Raw genomic sequence first — 23,387 nt, forward strand, 5'->3', positions numbered from 1 at the left:
TTCAGACACACTGTGAATGAGAGGATGTAGATAAAAAGGAATGGTTAGGAGATAACTTTAAGTGGAGCATAGGAATGCAAAAGGCTATAAAGCAGGAACAGTGGATATGGCAGACAAAATTTTGAAAGTCAATAGAAGTCTCAGTTATATGAGGAAAAGTCCACGCAAATAGCCAAGAAGAGATGGGTTGTATATTAAAGAAACTGACAGAGCAGAATATGTTATTAGCAGCAACATCTGAGATAGGAACAAGGGGACAAACTGGAAAGCAGAGTTCAGTACATGTAAGTGGGAATACCATCAGAGGTCTAGCATCTGAGAAGGAGGATTAAGAGGATCACTTTCGACTGAATGAGGACACAGCTTTAGAAATCAACATGAGAACCATTTCTAAAAGATCCTTTAAGTTTTGCAGACTTCCTATTCTGGTACTAACTTTTCACATTATAGAGCAAAATTATCTCCAATTTAATTTGCTCCCAATTGGCAAGAAATCAAACATTATTAATTCAATTTCCAAAAGGGCAAACCAATATCAGTCACAGGCCTCATACATTATCTTCCAATTTTATTTGTTCCTCGGGCAAAAATAACCAGGAGACCATTGCTGTAATCAAATTACATTAGTTTAATGACCACTTTTCTCCTTTTCTGTCATCAATTATGCAATTGGCAGAATCACTAACAAGGACACAGTAGTTTAGAGGTTTTCTTGCAACTGGAAACAAAATAACCCAAACTAAAGCTCTGTGTGAGTGCATTAGGCCAACAAAGGAAGCATATGTTGGAAGTGCATGTGATAACCCTTAAACACAAGAACTGTTTTATTATTCACACAGATTACCCCTGGGCCAAAGGAAGAATTAATCTGTCCACCTAACTCAAAGTTTTGGTTCTGTAATGTGGCATGAAGTATCTCTTGATTTTCATTATTTAAATAAAAAAAAAAACCTCTCGATATTCATTATAAACCTCTTCCACTAAAACTTGTAATCACTACAATTTTTTTTTTTGCCAGATACAGTTTGGCAAAAGCTCTATTACAATAATAATTCTGGCTCCACTGTTTCAAAACAAAGTTGCTAATGCCTGTCTTTAAAGCACCCATTTCACAGTGCGCTTGTTAGTAACAAGGTTATACAGACAAGGGTCATACAGAGTACATTATCTTCTGGGAGGTCGTAAATCATTCCCAGGACAGGCTTTTGTGTAAAATTTTCAGGAAGCAGGTAGAACAATTTAAACAATAAAATGTTAGACTCCAGAAAGCCAAAACTTTCAGATAATTTTCCAAAAGCACCAACGGAAAGATACTAAAATAATTTACTCTAAACTCTTGTTTAACTGCTATTTGACCAACCAGCACATTCGAATAAACTGGCAAGTATCAGAGGGGTAGCCGAGTTAGTCTGTATCTTCAAAAATAACAAGAGTCCTGTGACACCTTACAGACTAACAGATATTTTGGAGCATGAGCTTTTGTGGGCAAAGAACCGCTTCATCAGATGCATGAGTGGGGGTTCCAGAGGAAGGTCTAAATTTATAGGCTCATGAAAAGGAGGGAGTCCCAGTCAAGAGGAGGGCCAGAGTTGACAAGGTAAATTCAATCACAGTGGATGCGTCCCATTATCAGCAGCTAATGTGGAGATGTGAACATGAAGAGAGGAGAAACTGCTTTTGTAATTGACCATCCACACCCAGTCTCTGTTCAATCCATGGTTGATGGTGTTAAATTTGCAATGTATTGCAGCTCTGCAGTCTGTCTTTGGAGTGTGTTTTTGAAGTTTTTTTGTTGCAGGATTGCTACTTGTCAATCTGTTACTGAGTGTCCAGGGAAACTGAATTGTTCTCTTACAGGTTTATATATGTTACCATTCCTGATATCTGATTTGTGCACATTTATTCTTTTACACAGAGACTGTCCAGTTTGGCCAATGTATATTGCAGAGGAGCACTGCTGGCACATGATGGCATGTATATTATATTATATTAGTAGATGTGCAGGTGAATGAGCCCCTGATTTTGCGGTTGATGCGGTTAGGTCTTGTGATGGTGTCACTGGTGTAGATATGTGAGCAGAGTTGGCACTGAGGCTTGTTGTAGCGATTGTTTCCTGGTTTAGAGTTACTGTGGTGTGGTCTACAGTTGCAGAATTTATTTCAGAATTTATTTCAGGTTGGCAGGCTGTCTTTAGATAAGGACTGGCCTGCCTCCCAAGGTCTGTGAGAGTGAAGGATCGATGTCCAGGAAGGGTTGTAAATCACTGATGATACGTTGGAGCGGTTTTAGGAGGTGCCAATGCTGTTCTGTTGTTTTCTTTGATGGGCCTGTCTTGCAGCAGGTTGCTTCTGGGTACACGTCTAGCTCTGTCAATCTGTTTCTTCCACTTCCTTCGGTAGATACTGTAGTTTTATGAAAGGTTGGTAAAAGGTCTTGTAGGTGTTTGTCTCTGTCTGAAGGATTGGCGCAAATACAGTTGAATCTTAGTGCTTGGCTGTATACAAGGGATCGTGTGGTGTGCCCTGGATGGAAGCTGGATGCATGTAGGTAAGCATACCAGTCCATGAGTTTCTGGTATACAGTGGTGTTTATGTGACAGTCACTTATGAGCACAGTTGTGTCCAGGAAGTGGATCTCTTGTGTGGACTGGTCCAGGCTGAGGTTGATGGTGAATAAATTGAGCAGCTCTGGTCAGTGGACACCAGGCAGGAGCGCACACAGAGCAGATCAGCCTGCACTCAGAGGCAGCACAGAGGGACACAGGGATAAAGTTCTACGGAGCCTGACCACTGAGATCATTAGTACCAATTACCATGTAGATATTTCTTCAAAAAACATCTAGACAGAGAATCTGCCAAGTAGCCATCAGGCAGTCATGTTTAACTGCCACCATTAACACTCTTCTAAATTATCTAATCTCCCACTATTGGGACACAGAATCAGCTCATGGGAATAAGGGGACTTCGAAGTAGGCGGGGTCCTTTCGAAAAGGAGCCCCGTCTGGACGAGATGCGCGGCGGCGAGGCGCGTCAATTTCGAAGTGCCGTGGCGGCCCGCATGCTAATGAAGCGCTGAATATGCATTTCAGTGCTTCATTAGTAAACTTCGAAATGGCTATTTGTGTGGCCATTTCGAAGTTTGGGGCACGTGTAGACACAGTCAGTGTGAGCTACTCATGCTTCCCAGAGCTATTCAGCTGAGGTCGTGTCCTGCTGGCAGGGAGTAAAAGTCTTCTAATGTACGTGGATGCTTGTGGAAAAAGACTGGGAACATTCTGCATACATTTTTGTTTCTTAATATCTAATCTTTTTTTTCTTTAGTGCTATGCGTTGTGAGATATTCCTCTTTTATCCAGAGTATCTGATTATCCGGCAACCTCCTGGTCACGTGGATGCCAGATAATAAAGGGTTTAGTGTAATTTTGCAGATATTTTTCCATTCATTTAATTCTTCATTTTACTTAGCTTTGATGGAAGTTTATTTATTGGTTTGATCTCCACATGTTACTATTAAATAATATTGCTAAAAATATCAACCATTGATTTGATGGTGGATTTGCTTTTTTACTAGATTCAATCAACTTCAACTTCTATTAGCTCACCAATGCAGATAAAAAAATAGAATCTAGATTAAATACCGCTTTTGTTCAAAGATCTCTATAGGCAACATCAACTCTTACTTTAGACAGAAGTAACTTGTACTAGCTGGATCCATCATCCGTCTGGTCAATACAGGACTGTAAACTCTTTCATATCTGGCATTCTATCATCCAGAACCCTCAAATAACCAGCATTTTAATCATAAGTAAATTTTAGTTCCATTTTCCATAAGTATAGTGAAAGTAAATATGAACAAATACAGCAAATACAGTATAAGTTTATAGTGTACAACATTATGTTGTTGGTAAATCAAGTATTCCGCATGTACTTTCGTTTCAAGTATCAGAGGGATGGCTGCATTAGTCTGTATCTGCAAAAATGACGAGAAATCCTGTAGTACCTTACAGACTAACAGATTTATTGGAGTATAAGTATTGTGGGCAAAGACCCACTTGGGCAAAGAAGAAGTGGGCGTTTGTCCATGAAAGCTAATGTTCCAATAAATCTGTTAGTCTATAAAGTGCTACAGGACTTCAACATTTTTGTTTGTCTCTTAATTTCTAATATTGTTTTTCTTGAGTGTTCTGCTTTACTAGGTATACCTCTCTGTTGTCCAGAGTATTTGAAGAGTCTGCAATCTCCTGGCCCCGTGCTGCCAGATATGAAAGAGTTTACTGTAGTTGTCCATCACAACTAATTATACCGACCTCCTGCCAAAAAAACAGGCTCCATTGTTTTGGCAAGCCCAATGTTCGTCTAGATCACCTCTGTTAGGACAGAAATTCCTCCCTATAGAAACCAGGAGCACGTTGTTTTATGAAGAATCATATAACTGTCACAAGCCGTGTCTACACGTGCACGCTACTTCGAAGTAGCGGCACTAACTTCGAAATAGCTCCCGTCGCGGCTACACGCGTCGGGAGCTATTTCGAAGTTAACTTTGACGTTAGGCGGTGAGATGTCGAAGTCGCTAACCCCATGAGGGGATAGGAATAGCGCCCTACTTCGACGTTCAACGTCGAAGTAGGGACCGTGTAGTCGTTGCGCGTCCCGCAACGTCGAAATTGCCGGGTCCTCCATGGCGGCCATCAGCTGAGGGGTTGAGAGACGCTCTCTCCAGCCCCTCGGCTCAATGGTGGCCGCGTGGAGCGGCCCCTTAAAGGTCCCCTCCCCCTCCCCCTCCCTTCCTGTGCAGGCGGCAGCCCACACACGCGGCCAGCCTGCACGTCCCTCAGCCACCCACCCAGCTGCGATGGCTGCCCGGCAGCCCCCCCAGAGGACCCCCCCCAAGGGGAGCCAGGGCAGCCAGCCCACCAAGCGGCAGTGGGGCCCCTCCTGGACGAAGGCCGAGCTGCGGGACCTGCTGGGGCGAGGAGGAGGCGCTCCAGGTAATGGGGACCAAGAGGCGGAACGCGGATGCATTCACTCGGCTGGCCGATGGCCTGGCTGCCCGGGGTCACCCTGCCCGCACTCCTGATCACGTCAGGAGTAAGGTGAAGGAGCTGCGGCAGGGTTACTCCCGGGCCCGGGATGCGGCCAGCCGATCTGGGGCCGCCCCCGTCACTTGCCCCTTTTAAAGGGAGCTCAGGGACATCCTGGGCCCCCGGCACACCTCCTCCCCTCCGGCCACACTTGACACCTCGGCCGACGAGCCCCAGCAGGCCCTGCAGCCGGAGTCCGCCCTGGAGGTAAGCCCCGCACCCCGGGGGCCCCCCTGGAGGCCACCCCCGGGACATCGCGGCAGGAGGAGGAGGAGGAGGGGGGCTCCTCCTCTGCAGAATCCGAGCTGCAGATCCTCCTCCTGCCATCCCGGAGCAGCAGCAGGGCCTCCGCCCCCCGTGGATCTCCGGACCGTGGGAGCGGACCGACAGGTAGGTACCCCCCTGTGGTGTACACCCCTGGGCTTGAGGGGCGGGGGGTAATAGATATGTGTCCAGGGCCCCCCACATGCTCACATGGCCATGGCCCCAAGGACAGTAGGGCCATGGCCCTCACAGCACTGCATCAGCCCCTGCCCCCCACACCCCGCACGACAGTGCCATGCCCCATCCCGGGCCGGGGGGAGCGGAACCTCGAGGGGCCCCCGGGAGGAGGGGGTGGGACACCCCGCAGCAGCAGCATGTGATGGAGTGGGGGGAGTGCAAAAGGGAGACTCAGGCTACATATGAGCCACAAGAGCCGAATAGCTCCCAGAAACAAAGGAGGATCCTGGGGCTACAGCTGGCAGGTGACACCTCTGCCCTGAACAAACAGGAGGGAGGAGCCGAGCTGGCTTGGAATTGGGGGGCGAGGGCGGGGGCCACAGGTAGAGGCTAGGGGAAGGGAGAGCTGGAAGGCAGCCAGCCTGAGGAGGGGGAAAGCTGCATCCCAGAGGGGCCCCCCTTGGGGTCTTCTCCCCACGACGGGTTGGAAGGACTGTCTCTTCCGACAGCTGGTGCTGTCACTCCTGGGAGAAACTGGGCATCTGTGGCCTAAGAAACCTCTCCTGCTGTCAGACCCTGTGGGGTGAAGTGAGAGTCGCTCCCACCAGGGGATGGGGTGCAGGGCAGGGGGACCCCTGAACCCCATCCATCACAGCAGCATCTCCCGGGGACGGGGATGGGGAACCTGCAGCACAGGGCTGGGGGGACAAAGGCCACGGCTCGGGGCCCACACTAACACCTGTCTCCATTCTTCTTCCCCCGCTCCTCTCCTGTGTCCCGCACCTGCACCCTCAGAAGGACCGGAAGAGAGTGCCGGCGAGGCCTCAATTGTCCCTGAGAGCCCTCCGGGACCATCGCTCCAGGCCAGCCCCTTGGCCGAGGACTGACCGGCCCCACGGCGGGCTAGACAGCGGACCCCGCACCACCACCACCCGACGGCGACGGACTCCCAGCTGCTGGCCATCCACTGACGGCAGCTGGAGGTCACGGAGCAGCAGCTGCAGCTGCAGGAGCGGGCGCTGGCCTGGCGCCAGGAGGCATGGGGGGCTTACATGGAGACTTTTAACCGGCTGGTGGACTACCTGGCCCCCCATGCCGCGCCGGCCGCCGCAGCACCCGCCCTACCTGCTCCACCAGCCCCACCACCAGCTGCTCCGCCCGTCGCCGTCCCGTCCGCCGTCACCCCGCCACCCACCGCCAAGGGCCGGAGTGCCGAGGGACCCCTGGAGCCACCTGAGACTCGCTGGGCATCCTATCTTCCGGTCCGGCCCGCCCCCAGCCAGCCCCGGACAGGGCTGCGACCGCGGCAGGGCTCCCGGCCGGCCACGCCCAGTGCCGGGCTATAGGAGCGAGGGGCCCGGGACGTGGCCCCCCCCTTGTATATAGTTTACAGTTCTTCTTTGGTGCCCCCCGTTTGCCCCGTCCCCCCCATGTAAACAGTTCTCCCCTTTATCCTCCCTGGTTTTCTTTTTATTATTGAGGACACTTGTTTGTTACTATTGTTTTATTTTTGTATATTAGTTTGTTTCAACATGTTGTCTATAGTTTGTTCTTGTTTTATATATTTACAGTTCAAAAAAAAAAAGTTCTCAAAGAAAAACCAGTTTGAGTTCAGCCACAAGTGCGTGCTGTCATTTGTCCAGGAAAAGTGGGAGGGGGGTGCGGTGGGGTGCTCCATGGTGTGGCCGTTGGGGCAGGAGTGTGGTGGAGGAAGGGGCGGGCAGTGGGGGGCCTGGGCAGAGTTCACCCCGCGGCCTCATCATTGAAGTGGGCCCGCAGGGCCTCCCGGACCCGGGTCCCCTCGGGGTCCACCTGCCGACTGGGGGCAGCAGGTGGCTGGACGTCTGCCCTGCCGGCCTCCGCAGCCCAGCCCTGGAAAAAGGCGTCCCCCTTGCTCTCCACCAAATTGTGCAGGGCGCAGCAGGCACCCACAATCTGGGGGATGTTGTGGGGGCCTGCATCCAGGCGGGTCAGGAGACATCTCCAGCGTCCTTTCAGGCAGCCAAATGAGCGCTCCACCACCTGGTGCGCGTGGTTCAGGCGCTCGTTGAAGCGCTCCTGGCTAGCGGAGAGATGGCCCGTGTACGGGTGCATGAGCCACGGGCGGAGGGGGTATACCGCATCTGCGATGACACAGAAGGGCATGGTGGTGTCCCCCAGAGGGATCTCCCGCTGGGGGATGTAGGTCCCCGCCTCCAGCCGGGGGCACAGGCCCGAGTTCCGGAAAACCCGGGCGTCGTGGGTGCTGCCAGCCCAGCCCACATAAATGTCCTGGAAACGTCCCTGGCTGTCCACCAAGGCTTGGAGGACGACAGAATGGTAGCCCTTGCGATTCAGGTATCGTCCTCCACTGTGATGCGGGGCGCGGATGGGGATGTGAGTCCCATCCAGAGCCCCGAAGCAGTTGGGGAAGCCCAGGGTGGCAAAGGCCGCGATGGTGGCATCTGGGTCCCCCAGCCTCACGAGCCTGTGCAGGAGCATGGCGTTGATGGCACGCACAACCTGCAGAGAAAGCACATGGGACAGCACCAGTGAGGGGTGAGCAGGGTGTGCGTGGCCCTGCCCTGCCCTGCCCTCCTGTGCCCGGGCCCCCCTCCCCTGCCCTGCCCTCCTCTGCCCTCCCCCGCCCTCCCCTCCCCTGCCCTGCCCTCCCCCCGTGGGTTCTCTTACCTCCATGAGGACAGCCCCGACGGTGGCCTTGCCGACACCAAACTGCTGCCCCACGGATCGGTAGCTGTCGGGAGTGGCCAGCTTCCAGACAGCGATGCCGACCCGTTTCTGCACTGTGAGGGCACGCCGCATGGCCGTGTCCTGGTGCCTGAGTGCGGGGGTGAGCCACTGGCACAGCTCCATAAATGTCTGCCGGCTCATCCTGAAGTTCCTGAGCCAGCGGTCGTCGTCCCACTCCCCAAGCACCAGCCGCTCCCACCAGTCAGTGCTGGTGGGGTAGCTCCACAGCCGCCGGCGTGTGAGGCGGGGGGGGGGGTGCTGCAGGGTTAGGGGTTGAGCCCTGCTACCCTGGGGGCAGCTCCTCCTCTGGTGTAGCAGGGAGGTGCTCAGCTGCCTCCCGCATGGCATGGAGCAGGGCAAGCCCTGCTCCTGCCGGGAGGGCTGCGTGGACCTCTGGCTGCTGCTGCTGCTGCTGGGGGTCCATGACTGCGGCGCCCGGGGTCTGTGTGCCTATGGCTCCTCAGACCGCGTGCTGTGCAGGCTGTGTGTGTCTGGGAGGGGCCCTTTAAGGGAGCGGCTAGCTGTTGCCCCGGAAGCGCTAGTCTGCCCTGTGACCCTGTCTGCACCCGTGCCTGGCATCCCTATTTTGATGTGTGCTACTTTGGCGTGTAGACCTTCCCTCGCTGCGCCTATTTCGATGTTGGGCTGTGCAACGTCAAAGTTGAACATCGACGTTGCCGGCCCTGGAGGACGTGTAGACATTACTCATCGAAATAGCCTATTTCGATGTCACTACATCGAAATTAGCTATTTCGATGTAGCGTGCACGTGTAGACGTAGCCACAGAATGTTAAAACCTTAATTACCAAGCAGTTAGGATTAACAACATACTGTTGCTGCAATTGGTAGGATCAGTGCCTTTATTTTGTTTTAAAAAAGTACTCAGCTGGCTCCCCACCCCCGATCTCCAACCAATCACATGGCTGGGGCTGCCAAGATGCACTGGATAGGATTAAACATGCTCTTTGGCACCCAAAAAGTCAAAAGTCTAGAATATATATACCGCGTATCAAATTGTTTTATTTGTTGACAAACATTATAAAATGGATGTATCAGTTAGGACAGAACAGGTTATATATTAAAAATACTCCTCCATCAGTTTTGTTTCAAGTTAGACCGATTCTTAATGCCCTTCTCCCAAAATAGCCCAAGTTACAAAAGCAGGATTTCTTGTTTGAACCTGAAATGCTTAAGATTAAAGTCATGTCAAATTCATATGAAGTTTTGATTAGAAGTAAATCAGTTCCTTCTCCCAAACATAAAAGCACAATTGTCTGTAAAAAAAATCTTTTGTATACTAATAGTTAACTTAATAAAGAACAAGAGGAGGTAATTTTCCACCCCTTAAAAAGAACACAAAGCAGCTAATAGTGCACCCTGTCACATATAAACATAGTGGAAAAGAAAGGGAATTCTGAATGCTTTGCAAGGCCACCAAGAATCTCCCTTGACCCTTGAAGTCCTCCCTATCCCCACTCAAGATCCAAAATGTAGTAATACACCTTTTCTTGATGAAAGGTACCATGATTCATTGGCTGAGATTCTCTGAGTCAAAGGCATACCCGTCACAGGCTATACAAGCTGCCTCACTGTGCTACCAGTCTGGAAGAAAAGACTGGAAAAGATTTAAGGTAAAACAGCCACAGGAAGGCAAAAATGTGACCTCCTGGACAAAGCTCTGAAGTTATGAATTTAGAAGAACTTGGGCAAGTCATTTCAGCTCACAGCCTCAACTCCTCTATCTGTAAAAATAAGAATAATGATGCTTTCCTTCATTGTAAATGAGCTGCGAGATATCTAACAGAAAGCCCTGCACATGAGCTAAGTGTTATTACTACTATTTTTATTAGAATTAAAAGTGAACCCCCACCACTTGCCCTGTAATTGACCTCTACAGGCTGTCTTTTTTCTCCACATTACATAATTTCGTCTCTTCTTCTTTTAATACAACACTAAGGCCGCGTCTACACGTGCACGCTACTTCGAAGTAGTGGGGCCAACTTTGAAATAGCGCCCGTCATGGCTACACGTGTTGGGAGCTATTTCGAAGTTGAAATCAACGTTAGGCGGCGAGACGTCAAAGTCACTAACCCCATGAGGGGATGGGAATAGCGCCTTACTTCGAAGTTGAACGTCGAAGTAGGGCACGTGTAGGCGATCCGCATCCCGCAACATCGAAATAGCGGGGTCCGCCATGGCGGCCATCAGCTGAGGGGTTGAGAGACGCTCTCTCTCCAGCCCCTGCGGGGCTCTATGGTCACTGTGGGCAGCAGCCCTTAGCCCAGGGCTTCTGGCTGCTGCTGCTGCAGCTGGGGATCCATGCTGCATGCACCGGGTATGCAATCAGTTGTCAGCTCTGTGGATCTTGTGTTGTTTAGTGCAACTGTGTCTGGGAGGGGCCCTTTAAGGGAGCGGCTTGCTGTTGAGTCCGCCCTGTGACCCTGTCTGCAGCTGTTCCTGGCACCCTTATTTCGATGTGTGCTACTTTGGCGTGTAGACGTTCCCTCGCGGCGCCTATTTCAATGTGGTGCTACCCAACGTCAAAGTTGAACGTCGACATTGCCAGCCCTGGAGGACATGTAGACATTATTCATCAAAATAAGCTATTTCAATGTAGCGTGCACGTGTAGACGTAGCCTCAATTTGTTAAGTACAAGGGAAGAGGTTCTTTAGAAAAACACATGAAATGAATTCTCATCAGTTTTAAGAAAACTCTTCCACCATATTTCTCTGGCACTGGAAATATGCCAAAGCCATTATAAAGTAGAAGTTCCATAAGTAATAAAATGGCTACGTACTTTTTAAGATCTCTCCTTCTCTGCTACATTACTTCTTTGTGGTGGTTTGTGCCATACCACACTAGCAAATTTGACAGAGTTACTTACGTTGATGTTGTGAACTCCATTCATTTTACCAACGTGTTGTTCAATGGTCTGGACACAGGAATTGCATGTCATCCCCTCCACAGAGACTATCATGGATCTTGCCTTCACTAAGGGATCCATTCTGCATAAGTCCTCACATTCCTGTGAGTCAAAAGGAAAATACTGAGACATGAATTAAAAAGAAAAAAGCAACCCAACCTTGTATTTGCATTCAAGATCAAAACCAAGATGACCTTCCTAAGATTCAATACACATTGTAACTGGGCACGTATAAATTAAGTACAAGTTATATCTTGGAAGCGACAAAGAACTGCACAAAAACAGATGACGAAAGGATTCCTTTAACTATTAACATACCTCCTTTATCTTTGAATTATATACTTATTAAATATTGAGGAAGAAAGAGTTCATACATTTATAACCTGCTCTGTGCAATAGATAAGACAATTTAGCTGAATGCATCAGCTCTGAATCACTAATTTTCAACGTCCAAGCAAGGAGTTTATTTAAACACACATGAGTAAAAGGTGCGTTTTTTTTGTAATGTCAATTACTATGGCACTGGGTGAAATATGAAAGAGAAGAAAACACGAAGAGGAGAATTCTTCCACTGGTATGTTTATTTTATACATTACCAGAAGATTTAACTGGCATTGCTCAGGTCCTTTACACTAGTCTTGGAAAAAAAAACAATTTAAATAAAGCATGAACGGCTTCGTTTTATTTAGAAATAAATAAAAGCCCACTCCTAGAGTTATTTTTATTAAATTAATTTTTATTTTGGATTTCTTAAAAAAGAGATTGTTAAAAACTGTCTCTCTTTTTTAAAGAAAATTTTTAAAATGGGAATTTCACCAAGTGTATTTTTTCCTTCATCCCTATAAACTCTTATCATTAACTATTTTAATAAAAATGGTTATAGTCAATTTGGCTTCCAATAACATTTTCTTTTAGTTTTCAAAGATTAAACATGGATGTGGCTGTGCAAAATAGAGCACTACTCCCAACTTCCTCCATTCTCTCTTCTTCTGTAAGGTTTGATGAGATGCAATCCAGTTCCAGGTTCATCCTATTTTTCAGGCTCATCTTGGTTCAGTTTCTATAAATGTTTGTTCAGTTATGTCAATTTTGACGACTGTTCTTCATTTGATGATTCTGTCTCTTTTCTATTTGGTTTTATGAGTAGCACTCTCATTCCAAGCACATCCCATTTTCCTGGCACAACCAAAATTCTCTAACATTGCTTTAAGTTATGATAAGAGGAAGATGTATACAGTAAACCCTCAATTTTACAGACCCCACTTCAGCAGATTTTGGGAACAATGGACTCCCCCGCCCCCGCCCGTTGTTCCTGAAGTCCACTGGGGTGCATAAAATCATCCGCTCTCTCCCAAAAAAGAGAGACTTAACACTGCCGCAGTCTGAAAGAGTCTCTACCTCCTCTGCCAGAGCCCTCATGCACTCCTCCAACCAGGGGTAGGGCGTATACATGAGCAGACTGGCACTCACGTATATGGCCCACGACTGGTGGGAGAAGCGCATGGTGGCTCCAGTGGCAGCTCCTCACAGCTGTGCGCAGCAGGATGCCAGCCACATGGTGGAGTCCAGCAGCTCCTCCAGCAGCAGAGGCTCTGGCAAGTGGCAGAGTTTTTTTTGGGGGTGGGAGAAGGGACTGGGGCTCGGGGAGCCTGGTGAGGATGGGCAGTAAACCCTCACATTTAACAGACTTTCAAAAATGGGAGGGAGAGGAGTCCGCTATTAGCCTATTAAATCGAGGGTTTACTGTACTGAATTTGGTGGTCCTAGCTCTTACCATTTGAGGTGCTCTTGATCAAACAAACAGACTAACTTTCTAAAATGTATAGCAGGTTGTGTGACTAACAAGAACAGCAGCCATATTGGATGTAGTCCTAAAACACAATTTAGAAAAGAGGAGGGGGCTTTGAAAAATGTCCTTGATGCAAGTCTACTACCACTTAGCAGGATGCTGCATTCACTTCTGTTTGTGTGAATGCTAAACAGTACTGAACCAAACAATAAAATGGAAGGTAATTAAAACTATATTTTCAAGTTTGAAAATTAAACTGGGAGAAGTAAACTAAAACAGAGATTGAGACAAAATATTTACATTATGCAAACTGCTGTAACAACATTAAGTCACATAAAACAAGAATAAATTCTGAAACAACGAAGAGAGAAAGAGGAAATTATATATTTTATAAATGAAAGACATTTTTACAACAGGCATTTGTCCAAGAAAAAAAAACTGCTTGAGAAAAAAATTCATTAACTGACTAATGTTCTATAGCAGTGAAGACAGCAGAATGAGAAGAAAATTTCAATGGGACTTCTCATACTTTTAAAGAAAAACACTACATTAAGTGTTTTGGTGGTATGGGAATTCATTGCAGGAAAACTAAACTACAATATAATATTAGAAATTTTTACTAAAACTAATTTTGCAGTCTCAGATTTTGCTTTCTGTAATTCATTCAAAATTAACATGCTGTTCCCTCTAATGACACAATGGCTTGAAAATATCTAGTTTTGTTTGAAATATACTATAACAGCCGAAAGACTGTGAAGCAACCATTTTAATATCAGGCTTCTCTCTCATTATGAGCCCATACACATGATTATCACATGAAACGGAGACGTTGAAACTTTCTGAAACCTAAATGCTTAGTAAGGAGATGAAAAGAGAGTGACACTTTGGTCTAATTAGCATCCATTTCAACAAACTAAAAATATATTTCTCAAAAGATTTTAAAGTGTAAACTCAAAAGCTTGCCTCTCAAACTAAAGCTGATCCAGTAAAAGATATTACCTCACCCATGTAGTCTCTTTGAGGAACTTGTCTATTAGGCAGCCACTATTGGGTGTGAGATAAGTAAATGGGATCAAAACTGAATGTTGAAGTATGAATGACTGTATTCATCCAGCTCTCTGGAAACAAATATGACAAATACGAGACTTCTAGTTTCCTTCTTTTGCTACATAAATTAGTGTTTTTGGCTTTATAAACGCAGCACAAACCTGACTTTAAGGAATACTGTAATTTCTTAATTTGATTATTTTATTATATGAAATACTAAGTTTTAACAACTATTTCTCTTGACTGTTGCCTCGGCATGCTCTTTCAAGATCAACCACAGAAATGCTTCTGATTTTTCCCAGTGTCAACAGGTCTATAAAATGGCAGAAAGACATCTTACTTTTCACATAACACTACTGTTACAGTGAAACCTGTTTTAGGTGACCACCCAAGCAACTGATAACTCAGTTATTACTGTACTAGACCAGCCAGAGAGTTCTATTAACTCACATTTCTGATATTTCTTCAACAGAAATCTTCAGTCTAATAACAGAGACTAGGATACTGCCCAGGAGGTTACGCAGTTGAACATTCTGTACTCTACTTCTATGCAAAGCTGGCAGAAAACAAGTCAGCAAGCTGATTATCAGGGATTTTTTTTTTTTTTTTAAAAAGGTTCCAGGATATGTCAGATGGTCATTGCAGATTCACTTCTCTCTCTTTCACTGTCTAATTCTCTGAAAATTATATTCCATTGTTAAGTATAACTCTTATTTAAGCAGCATATTTGATTAACTGGCACCCCACATTTCCCCAACATGCCAGAAAAAGCTTTTACTGTCATTGGCTTCTTTACGGAGGTAGTCTTTTAATGAAAAGGGGGCAGAACTCGACTCGAGTCACCCCGTTCAAAAATACATCCCTATTCAAAGAACGCGTAAGTACACTCTTGATTGCTCTCCTGAATACAACTGAACTTAAGCATGTGCATAACTGCTTTCCAGAAGCAGGGCTAATGTTTGTGGATATTTTGCAACAGTTTGAAGAAAGGAAACAGCTTAACTAACAGGAGAGCATCTCCAGTATTAATTTCAGTTTATTCCCTCCCATCCTCTGTACAGTACTGCCAGATAATTTTGCATAGGGCAAACAAGATCTTTACAAAGTTCACCTGCACCTGCTGCTTATTTGTCACCCAAATTCAGAACCCAGTATGTTAGGCAACAAAGAAAAAAGGACTTCAGTTGAGGAATAAATAGCAGCTGCATCTGAACTCAAACAAAAGGCTTTTTTCATCCAAACACACTTAGTAATAATACACTTATTAGCAGAATTTTTCTTCACTTTTTACCTAGACGGTGATTAAAATGGCATGCGTATATGCTGGGATTTCCAATAATGCAATTATTAGTTCAATATGACATTAATACAGCTTGACATTTTTACTGTTGACATTACAACAATGGATCTAGCTTCTCTCTCTGCCTTTCTCTTCACCAATACACTCCCTGTAAGGCTCGTTTCTACACTCCCTTTGCATCTCACTCGCCCCTTACTTAAGGTCAACCCCCAGAATGGCTGGCAAGGCTGATCCCCACTCTGACACTCAGAGTGCAGAAGGTGGGAGCCTGCAAGAGACATTAAAAATGTCTTGCCTCTACAGGCTTCTGCTCAAAATGCTTCCCAAGGTCATCGCTTAACAGGGTTGCCAACCATCAGTAAATTTACAGACAGTCTGTAAAAAATTAGTCAAAATAGGATGTGTCCATAAAGTCCATAAAAAAATTTAGGTGTTCATAAATTTTGGAGAAGCGCGATAAAATTTTTTAAAATAGCAATTATTCTATAGCAATTAAATTTACTTCTGTGTCGTTTCAGCCATCTACTGCGGAGCAGCAGAAGTTGGACATCTTAGTTGTTCATTTAGCTCAATGGTTGAGCTGACGTGATGTGAATCACGTGATACATGTGATGTTATTGTCATCTACATTATCTCGCCAAGTTAGTGTCAGTGCATTGACAACATGACTAACTAAATGCAAGTGAGTTAAATAGCATATTGTTCTTGTGATGTATGAATGACAAAGATTACTTTTCATTTTTGGCCATTTACTTCATCGTAATATAGTATATAGATTATCTCTGTAAAAAAGTTTGTCCGTAAATTTTTTCCATTTTGTCCGTAAATGAAATTTCTGTGAGTTGGGCAGCCTGCAGCTTACCTGACTCCGGGAGGTAGCTGCTACCACCTAAGTGAACCCCCGCCCCCTTTAAAAACCAAGGAAGATACACTTGAGATGTCTCCTTGTGGGGTAACCCCAACCTCTTAACACTCCTTTAGAAATTAAGTTGCAATTTGATAGCTGACTTTTCAGTCTTAGGCTATATCTACACTACAAAATAAAGTCAAAAACTTATTAATGTCGACTTTATAAGCCTGGGTTTTATAAAATCAAAGATGAGTATCTCCATCTCCCCACAAATGAGTGCACCCCCATTAAATCGCCAAAGTTTGTTGCAGCAGTGCATTGTGGGAACCTATCCCACAGTTCCTTCAGCCCTGTTGCTCGTTTGGGTATTTTGCTGGTATTCTATATGAAAAAAAATGCCCCTCAAGTAGTTGTGGATGTGTGAGGTCATCTTAGAATCATAGAACACTAGGACCGGAAGGGGCCTCGAGAGGCCATGGAGTCCAGTCCCCTGCCCCGACGGCAGGACCGACCACTATCTACACCATCCCTGATAGACTTCTATCTAATCTGTTCTTAAATATCTCCAGCGAGGGAGATTCCACAATCTCCCTTGGCAACTTATTCCAGTACTTGACCACCCTGACAGTTAGGAACTTTTTCCTAATGTCCAACCTAAACTTCCCTTGCTGCAGCTTAAGTCCATTGCCTCTTGTTCTCTCCTCAGAGGCCAAGAAGAACAAGTTTTCTCCCTCCTCCTTATGACACCCTTTAAGATATCTGAAAACCGCTATCATGTCCCCACTCAACCTTCTTTTTTCCAAGTTAAACAAGCCCAATTCTTTCAGACTTTCTTCATAAATCATGTTCTCCAGACCTTTTATCATTCTAGTTGCTCTTCTCTGGACCTTCTCTAATTTCTCCACATCTTTCTTGAATTGGGGTGCCCAGAACTGGACACAATATTCCAGTTGAGGCCTAACCAGCGCAGAGTAGAGTGGTAGAACGATTTCTCGTGTCTTGTTCACAACACACCTACTAATGCATCCCAGAATCATGTTTGCTTTTTTTGCAACAGCATCACACTGTTGACTCATATTTAACTTGTGATCTACTAGAACCCCTAGGTCCCTTTCTGCTGTACTCCTTCCTAGACAGTCTTTTCCCATTCTGTATGTGCAAAACAGATTATTCCTTCCTAAGTGCAACACCTCACATTTATCTTTATTAAACTTCATCCTGTTTACTTCAGACCATTTCTCCAATTTATCTAGATCATGCTGAATTATGACCCTATCCTCCAAGGTAGTTGCAACCCCTCCCAGCTTGGTATCATCTGCAAACTTAATAAGCATACTTTCTATGCCAATATGCAAATCATTAATGAAGATATTGAACAGAACTGGTCCCAAAACAGACCCCTGCGGAACCCCACTTGTTATGCTTTTCCAGCAGGATTGAGCACCATTAACAACTACTCTCTGGGTACGATTAGCCAGCCAGTTATGCACCCACCTTATTGCAGCCCCATTTAAGTTGGACTTGCCTAGTTTGTCGATAAGAGTATTATGTGAGACCGTATCAAATGCTTTACTAAAGTCTAGGTATACCACATCCACTGCTTCTCCCTTATCTACGAGTCTCGTTATCGTGTCAAAAAAAGCTATCAGGTTGGTTTGACATGATTTGTTTTTTTACAAAACCATGCTGGCTGTTCCCTATCACTTTACTACCTTCCAAGTGCTTGCAGATGACTTCCTTAACTACCTGCTCCATTACCTTTCCTGGCACAGAAGTTAGGCTGACTGGCCTGTAATTTCCTGGGTTGTTCTTATTCCCCTTTTTGTAGATGGGCACTATATTTGCCCTCTTCCAGTCTTCTGGAATCTCTCCTGTCTCCCATGACTTTTAAAAAATGAGAGCTAATGGCTCAGCTACCTCTTCTATCAGCTCCTTGAGGATTCTAGGATGCATTTCATCAGGCCCTGGTGACTTGCAGACATCTAATTTTTCCAAATGGTTTTTAACTTGTTCTTTTTTTATTTCAAAAACTAACTCTACCCCTTTTCCACCAGCATTCACTATGTCAGGCATTCCTTCAGACTTCTCTGTGAAGACCGAAATAAAGAAGTCATTAAGCATCTCTGCCATTTCCAAGTTCCCCGTTACTGTTTCTCCCACACTGTTTTGCCCTCTTCCTCTTAAACAGCCATTTTTCACAAGGAAGGAAGGAAAAGTAGGGAATTCCAGGGGAAGGAAAACTATGAACTGTGAACCATGCCAAAAGGTTGCTCAACTACTTCTCCCGCAGTGAAAGAACACCAAACACTAGAAAACTCTGGATAGAGAAAGATTTATTATTCACAGAGAAGGAAAGTAGGGAATCCCCGGGGAAAGAAAGCCAAACAGGTGGCGGGCTTCAGAAGGTGGAACACTCTTCAAAAATGTGCTCTGGGAGCACACAGCTGACTGTGCCATGTCAACAGGTACTTCAGAGTTTCCCCCCGGGGAAAGAACACCTTCGTTAAGGTAGGGAACCTTCAATCCCACATGTTTATGGTAGCAGTGGATTAAAATCAGATCACAGAATCATAGAACGCTAGGACTGGAAGGGATCTTGAGAGGTCATCGTGTCCAGCCCCCTGCCCTCATGGCAGGACCAAGTACTGTCTAGATCATCCCTGATAGACACTTATCTAACCTGTTCTTAAATATCTCCAGAGATTGAGATTCCACAAACTCCCTAGGCAATTTATTCCAGTGTTTGACCACCCTGACAGTTAGGAACTTTTTCTTAATGTCCAACCTAAACCTTCCTTGACCTGTAGAAAGGTAGGGGGGAATCATGTCTCCAGGTACCTCAGTTTTGCCCCCAGTAAAAATGCAGGCAAACAGGCCACTGTTGAAACTGTGGCTCCCCTGACCCATACACTTTGGTAAGAGAGAGTACAATAGTAGTGTGTCTAGGTGAGGGGGGACAGCCCTAAAAATAGGTGTGACCGGGGGGCTGGCTCCTCCGCAACTAAGGTGGGAGGGAATGAGCCGAGGCTCCTGTTGACAAGATACAGTCACTTGATATCTTATTAACCATCCCCTGAAAATATTTGCCACCAGGGGAGCTGTCCATCTGGCATGTGTTGCCTTACAGAGTCCAGTCAGACCCCAAAAATCTTTGCTGCAAGGGAATCAGCCCCCTCAGCGCTTGGTGAGACCCCCAGAAAATGTGAAGTACAGAAGCCTTCACCCTGCACAGGCCAGGACATGCTACTGTCTGCAAGTATGGTCCCACTGCACAGCTGGCACATGGTGGGGGCCAGACCATCAGCAGCATGGCATCTGTGGAGGAGAGGGGCTGCCCTGTACAAAGGTGAAGAGCGGAAAAGAAGATTCTCGGCCTCTCCTGCCACATCCTGTGCGGAAAAGAAACCTTCATCCTGTGCAGGGCAGAACATACCGCCCCACTGTCTGATGAGCTGCTGCCGGGTCTCAACAGCCAAGCTGGCATGTGGCATGCTGGGGCAGGGGCTAGCCTGCCAGCTGAACTGAGACCCTGGCTCTCTGGATGGCTCCATGCTGGGGCTCTCTAAAGTGGCTAGCTGCAACCACCACACTGATCATAAAAAAGCGAATTCAAAATGCCAGGCTTCCTGTTTCCTACCTCCTGCACACCTGAACAGCAGGGGAGGTGAAAGCGGACAAAACGTACACCTGTGGGGCATTGTGGGATACCTCTGGAGGCCAATAAATTCAATTTAAAGAAAAGCTGTTTCCACACTAGCATTAATCCAACCTTTTAAATTCAAACTTGGCTTTATGCCGTATCACAAGGTTGCAAGAAAGATGACCTTAGCGCTCCTTAAAAATTGACCTAACAGCATTCACAGTGAAGACAGCCACATTGTAAAATCAAGCTAAGTGCCTTAAAACTGACTTTATGCTGTAGTGTAGACGTAGCCTTAGGCCTGCATATACACAGACTCTTTTCTAGGACACAGGAATCAAATCACTGCCTTTAAACGAAAAAAAAAAAGGTGATTTATTAACAGAACAAAAGATAAAGCACAGCTGTTGCTAGGTGCGATAGAGCAACTTAAAAAAAAAAAAGGCAGCGGGGGTTAATAACAGCACAGAGAACCACTTCCCTGGGATTCAGTTTAGACGTTACAGTATACAGGAGGTGCATCAGCCAGCCTGAGAAGTCCCACACCAAACCCAAAATAAAAACCAACAGATTGTGCCCAACTAAACCTTTCCTTTCTCCTTACATATCTATATGCCCAGACCTCCTTGTGACCTGGATATCTACTGAATTCCTTAAGCCTGCTCAGGCTTAAACACTTGTCTCTCTCTCTCTTCCAGCTACATAAAAGAAAGATACCCTCAACAGGTAACTGCTTCAGTTGAAAAGATCCCTCTCTCTTCCAACTGGCTCACCTGGCTACTTGTCAGAGGACCCACTCCCTCTCAGTTTAACCCTTTACAGGCATTTATTCATGACCATATAGTTATATAAATAATTAATAAATGTCACAAAAAACTGTTCATATACAAGAACTAGTCTAATGCCTTTTTAAAGGATGGAACAAAGCAATGATGAAATGCCAGCACATAAGGTACTCCCACCATGCTGATTTAAAAACAGCAGTGAGATCTGGGGCCCCCCTGCCATGGAGCCGCTGTCGCAGTTTAAATGGACATGATTTTTAGAAAGCAGCAGGGAGTTCTCAGACACTAGGCAATTGTCCCCTCCACTCCCTCATCATCAGCTCTGGGAGCTGAGTGCCCTCAACTACAACTGAAATAAGTGAGAAATCAATCCAGCACACTTGCAGGTTTGGACAAAAAAAAAAAAAAAAAATCACTAGAACCTGACTCGGGGCTCAACCCAACTCCTCCTGAAAACAATGGGAATATTTCTAGCCCCCTGCTATAATTACAGTTAAGAAAAACACTGTTTAAAAGATCAATCTTCCTATGTGCTGTAAAATCTGCACACACACTCAGATTATCCTTTAATTTGTTGTTAGTGCAGAGCTCAGGTTGCTGGGTAATATATTTTGCCCACCCAGAATGTCAAATTCAGCCTTAGTCAAACCTCTGAAAACCAGGAAACAGGAGTTAAGGTGTGCTCCAACTCAAACTTAATTCTGACCTATTTGAGTAATGCTCCAGCACACCCTTAAATACATACTTGCACTCTGCTTCTGCAGATATTGCAGAACACTCAGGGGGAAGGGTATGTGGCCACTACAGGACAGAGTCTAATGACTTCTCTTTGCCAAAGACAGAACTCGTGCTTAGTGAGCTGTGCTGAACAGGAGCTACCAGCACCTGCCCTACTCTCATTTAGCCCACAGAAATAACACCACACCTGTTAATCAGCCTTTTTATAATCCCCTTACTCATGTACAAGATGCCATTTAACACAATACTTATCATCAAGCCTATCATTAAGTATTATCACAATACTTACCATTAAGCCTAAGGAAGTCTTATTTGCCGCCTTGCTGCTGATAAACCCCTTGGTAACTGCATTGTTACTGATTCAACCCACAGCGCATGCTAATTTTTCAAGGAACACGTGCATCTTCTGTCTTTGATCAGACAAACTGGGGAGCAAAGAAAGAAAGGGGGCTTGGATCTCTTCCCCCAACAAAGAGGCAGAGGGACCCCAGCAGAATCACACTATGCCAACAGGCTGCTCTCTCCACCTATATAACAGAGTGAACCCAGCAGGAGTGAATGCATATAATTCCCAGTGGTTATTTCCAGGTCAGGAGATAAGACTTAAGGGCTTTATTTCCTGGTTTTCAGAGACTGTCTCTTTCAGCAAAATATATTCTGGAAGGAAGGGAGATACCAAAAGGCAACCTTAACACCACGTTAAAATGTCCATTTTGTGTGTGCGTGAGTCACCAACACTTGTCAGTATTCCAGTTACAATTTCCTTCAAAAATCTATAGCAGTGGTTTTCAATCTGGGATCCTCTCACTGTATCTAAGATTTCCAGACATTCATACCTCCAGTCCAACAAATTTAAGGATCCGTAAGTGAAAAAAAAAAAAAAAGGTTAAAAAAATCATCTATAGATTCAATAATTAATGTACAGTAGGGTCTCAACATTCGCGAGGGTTCTGTATTGAGAACCCTTGCAAATGTTGAATTTCGCAAATATGACAGCTGCTTCCTCCCTGAAGCCTGGATGCTGGTGTTCGACCCAGAGCCGCAGGGATGCAGTGTCTGCCAGTGGCTCCCTGCTCCGGGGCCCCGGGAAGCAGCAGTGGCTGGTGCTCCCTGCCCCAGAGCACCGGGAAATGGCAGCTGCCAGCTCTCTCTGCCCCAGAGCCCTGGGAAAGTGGCGGCTCGTGAATAATTGAATCCGCGACCCTTAAGTTCACAAATGTTGAGACCCTACTGTACTTAAAACTTTGGGACCTTGGAAAAATTCTTATTTTATTTCAGTTTCAACAAAACAGAATGGTAAATCAGATCTGAGTTTGTCCATAACCTGTAAACTGCTCAGTATTTTTGCAAACATTATGATAAATGAGATCATATATGATATAGGCTTGGCACTATTGAGGCTTCTAACTAAAAACTCTGTCCAGTTTGTGTATGTTACTTGCTTCCTTGTAGTACAAGATTATTATTTGAAAGCTATAATGTGAAATGAAAGAGTAAATTTAGCCACAAGCCATGCTCCTTCTAAAAGGTGAAATACTGCATTGTTACTTGTATGTTCATTTTTAAAAGCGTTCACTAATAATGTACTGTCCCTGTTGTATTGATTTCTAGCAGAAAGCTTGTCACGGACTACCAGGCTGCTGAACGAATGCCCTTGAACGGAGCCCTAAACTAGGTATAGCACAATTTCCTGGAATTTAGTTTCTGATGGATTAACTCCCAGTGTCAGCTCAGGATTAGCAGAGTGAGGTAAAATGAATGCAACATAACTCAAAACAAATCTCTTTGGTCACAACATACATTACTCATAACATTAACTGCCAGTTATAATAGGATTTTAGTATTTTTGGAATGTGAGAAAAGTAAAAGAAAATTAACCTTTACAGTCACTTGTTATCAATGTTTATGGGTCAAACTAGAACTCATATTCAATATTCACAGAAAGCATAAAACCTAATTTGAAACACTTAGGCTACATCTACACTAGCCAAAAACTTCGAAATAGCCATGCGAATGGCCATTTCGAAGTTTACTAATGAAGCACTGAAATACATATTCAGTGC

The 23,387-nt window shown here is 45.5% G+C and overlaps 1 protein-coding gene across 6 annotated transcripts in view; it reads right to left on the bottom strand.

The window, feature by feature from the left end:
* The window catches only part of ATP7A (ATPase copper transporting alpha), a 49,235-nt gene extending 27,489 nt beyond the window's left edge, over positions 1-21,746 (bottom strand). For all 6 annotated transcript variants that reach the window (XM_075007438.1, XM_075007435.1, XM_075007437.1 and 3 more), the window contains exons 1-2: positions 21,614-21,746; positions 11,137-11,277 (exon numbers count right to left, since the gene is read on the bottom strand). In XM_075007438.1, coding sequence (XP_074863539.1) covers positions 11,137-11,277; positions 21,614-21,616 — 144 coding nt within the window. In that variant the 5' untranslated portion in view covers positions 21,617-21,746. The remainder of the gene's footprint in view (positions 1-11,136; positions 11,278-21,613) is intronic.
* Between the last annotated feature and the right edge of the window lie 1,641 nt (positions 21,747-23,387).

The sequence above is a fragment of the Carettochelys insculpta genome, chromosome 13 (genome assembly GCF_033958435.1).
Source record: "Carettochelys insculpta isolate YL-2023 chromosome 13, ASM3395843v1, whole genome shotgun sequence".
NCBI lineage: Eukaryota > Metazoa > Chordata > Testudines > Carettochelyidae > Carettochelys > Carettochelys insculpta.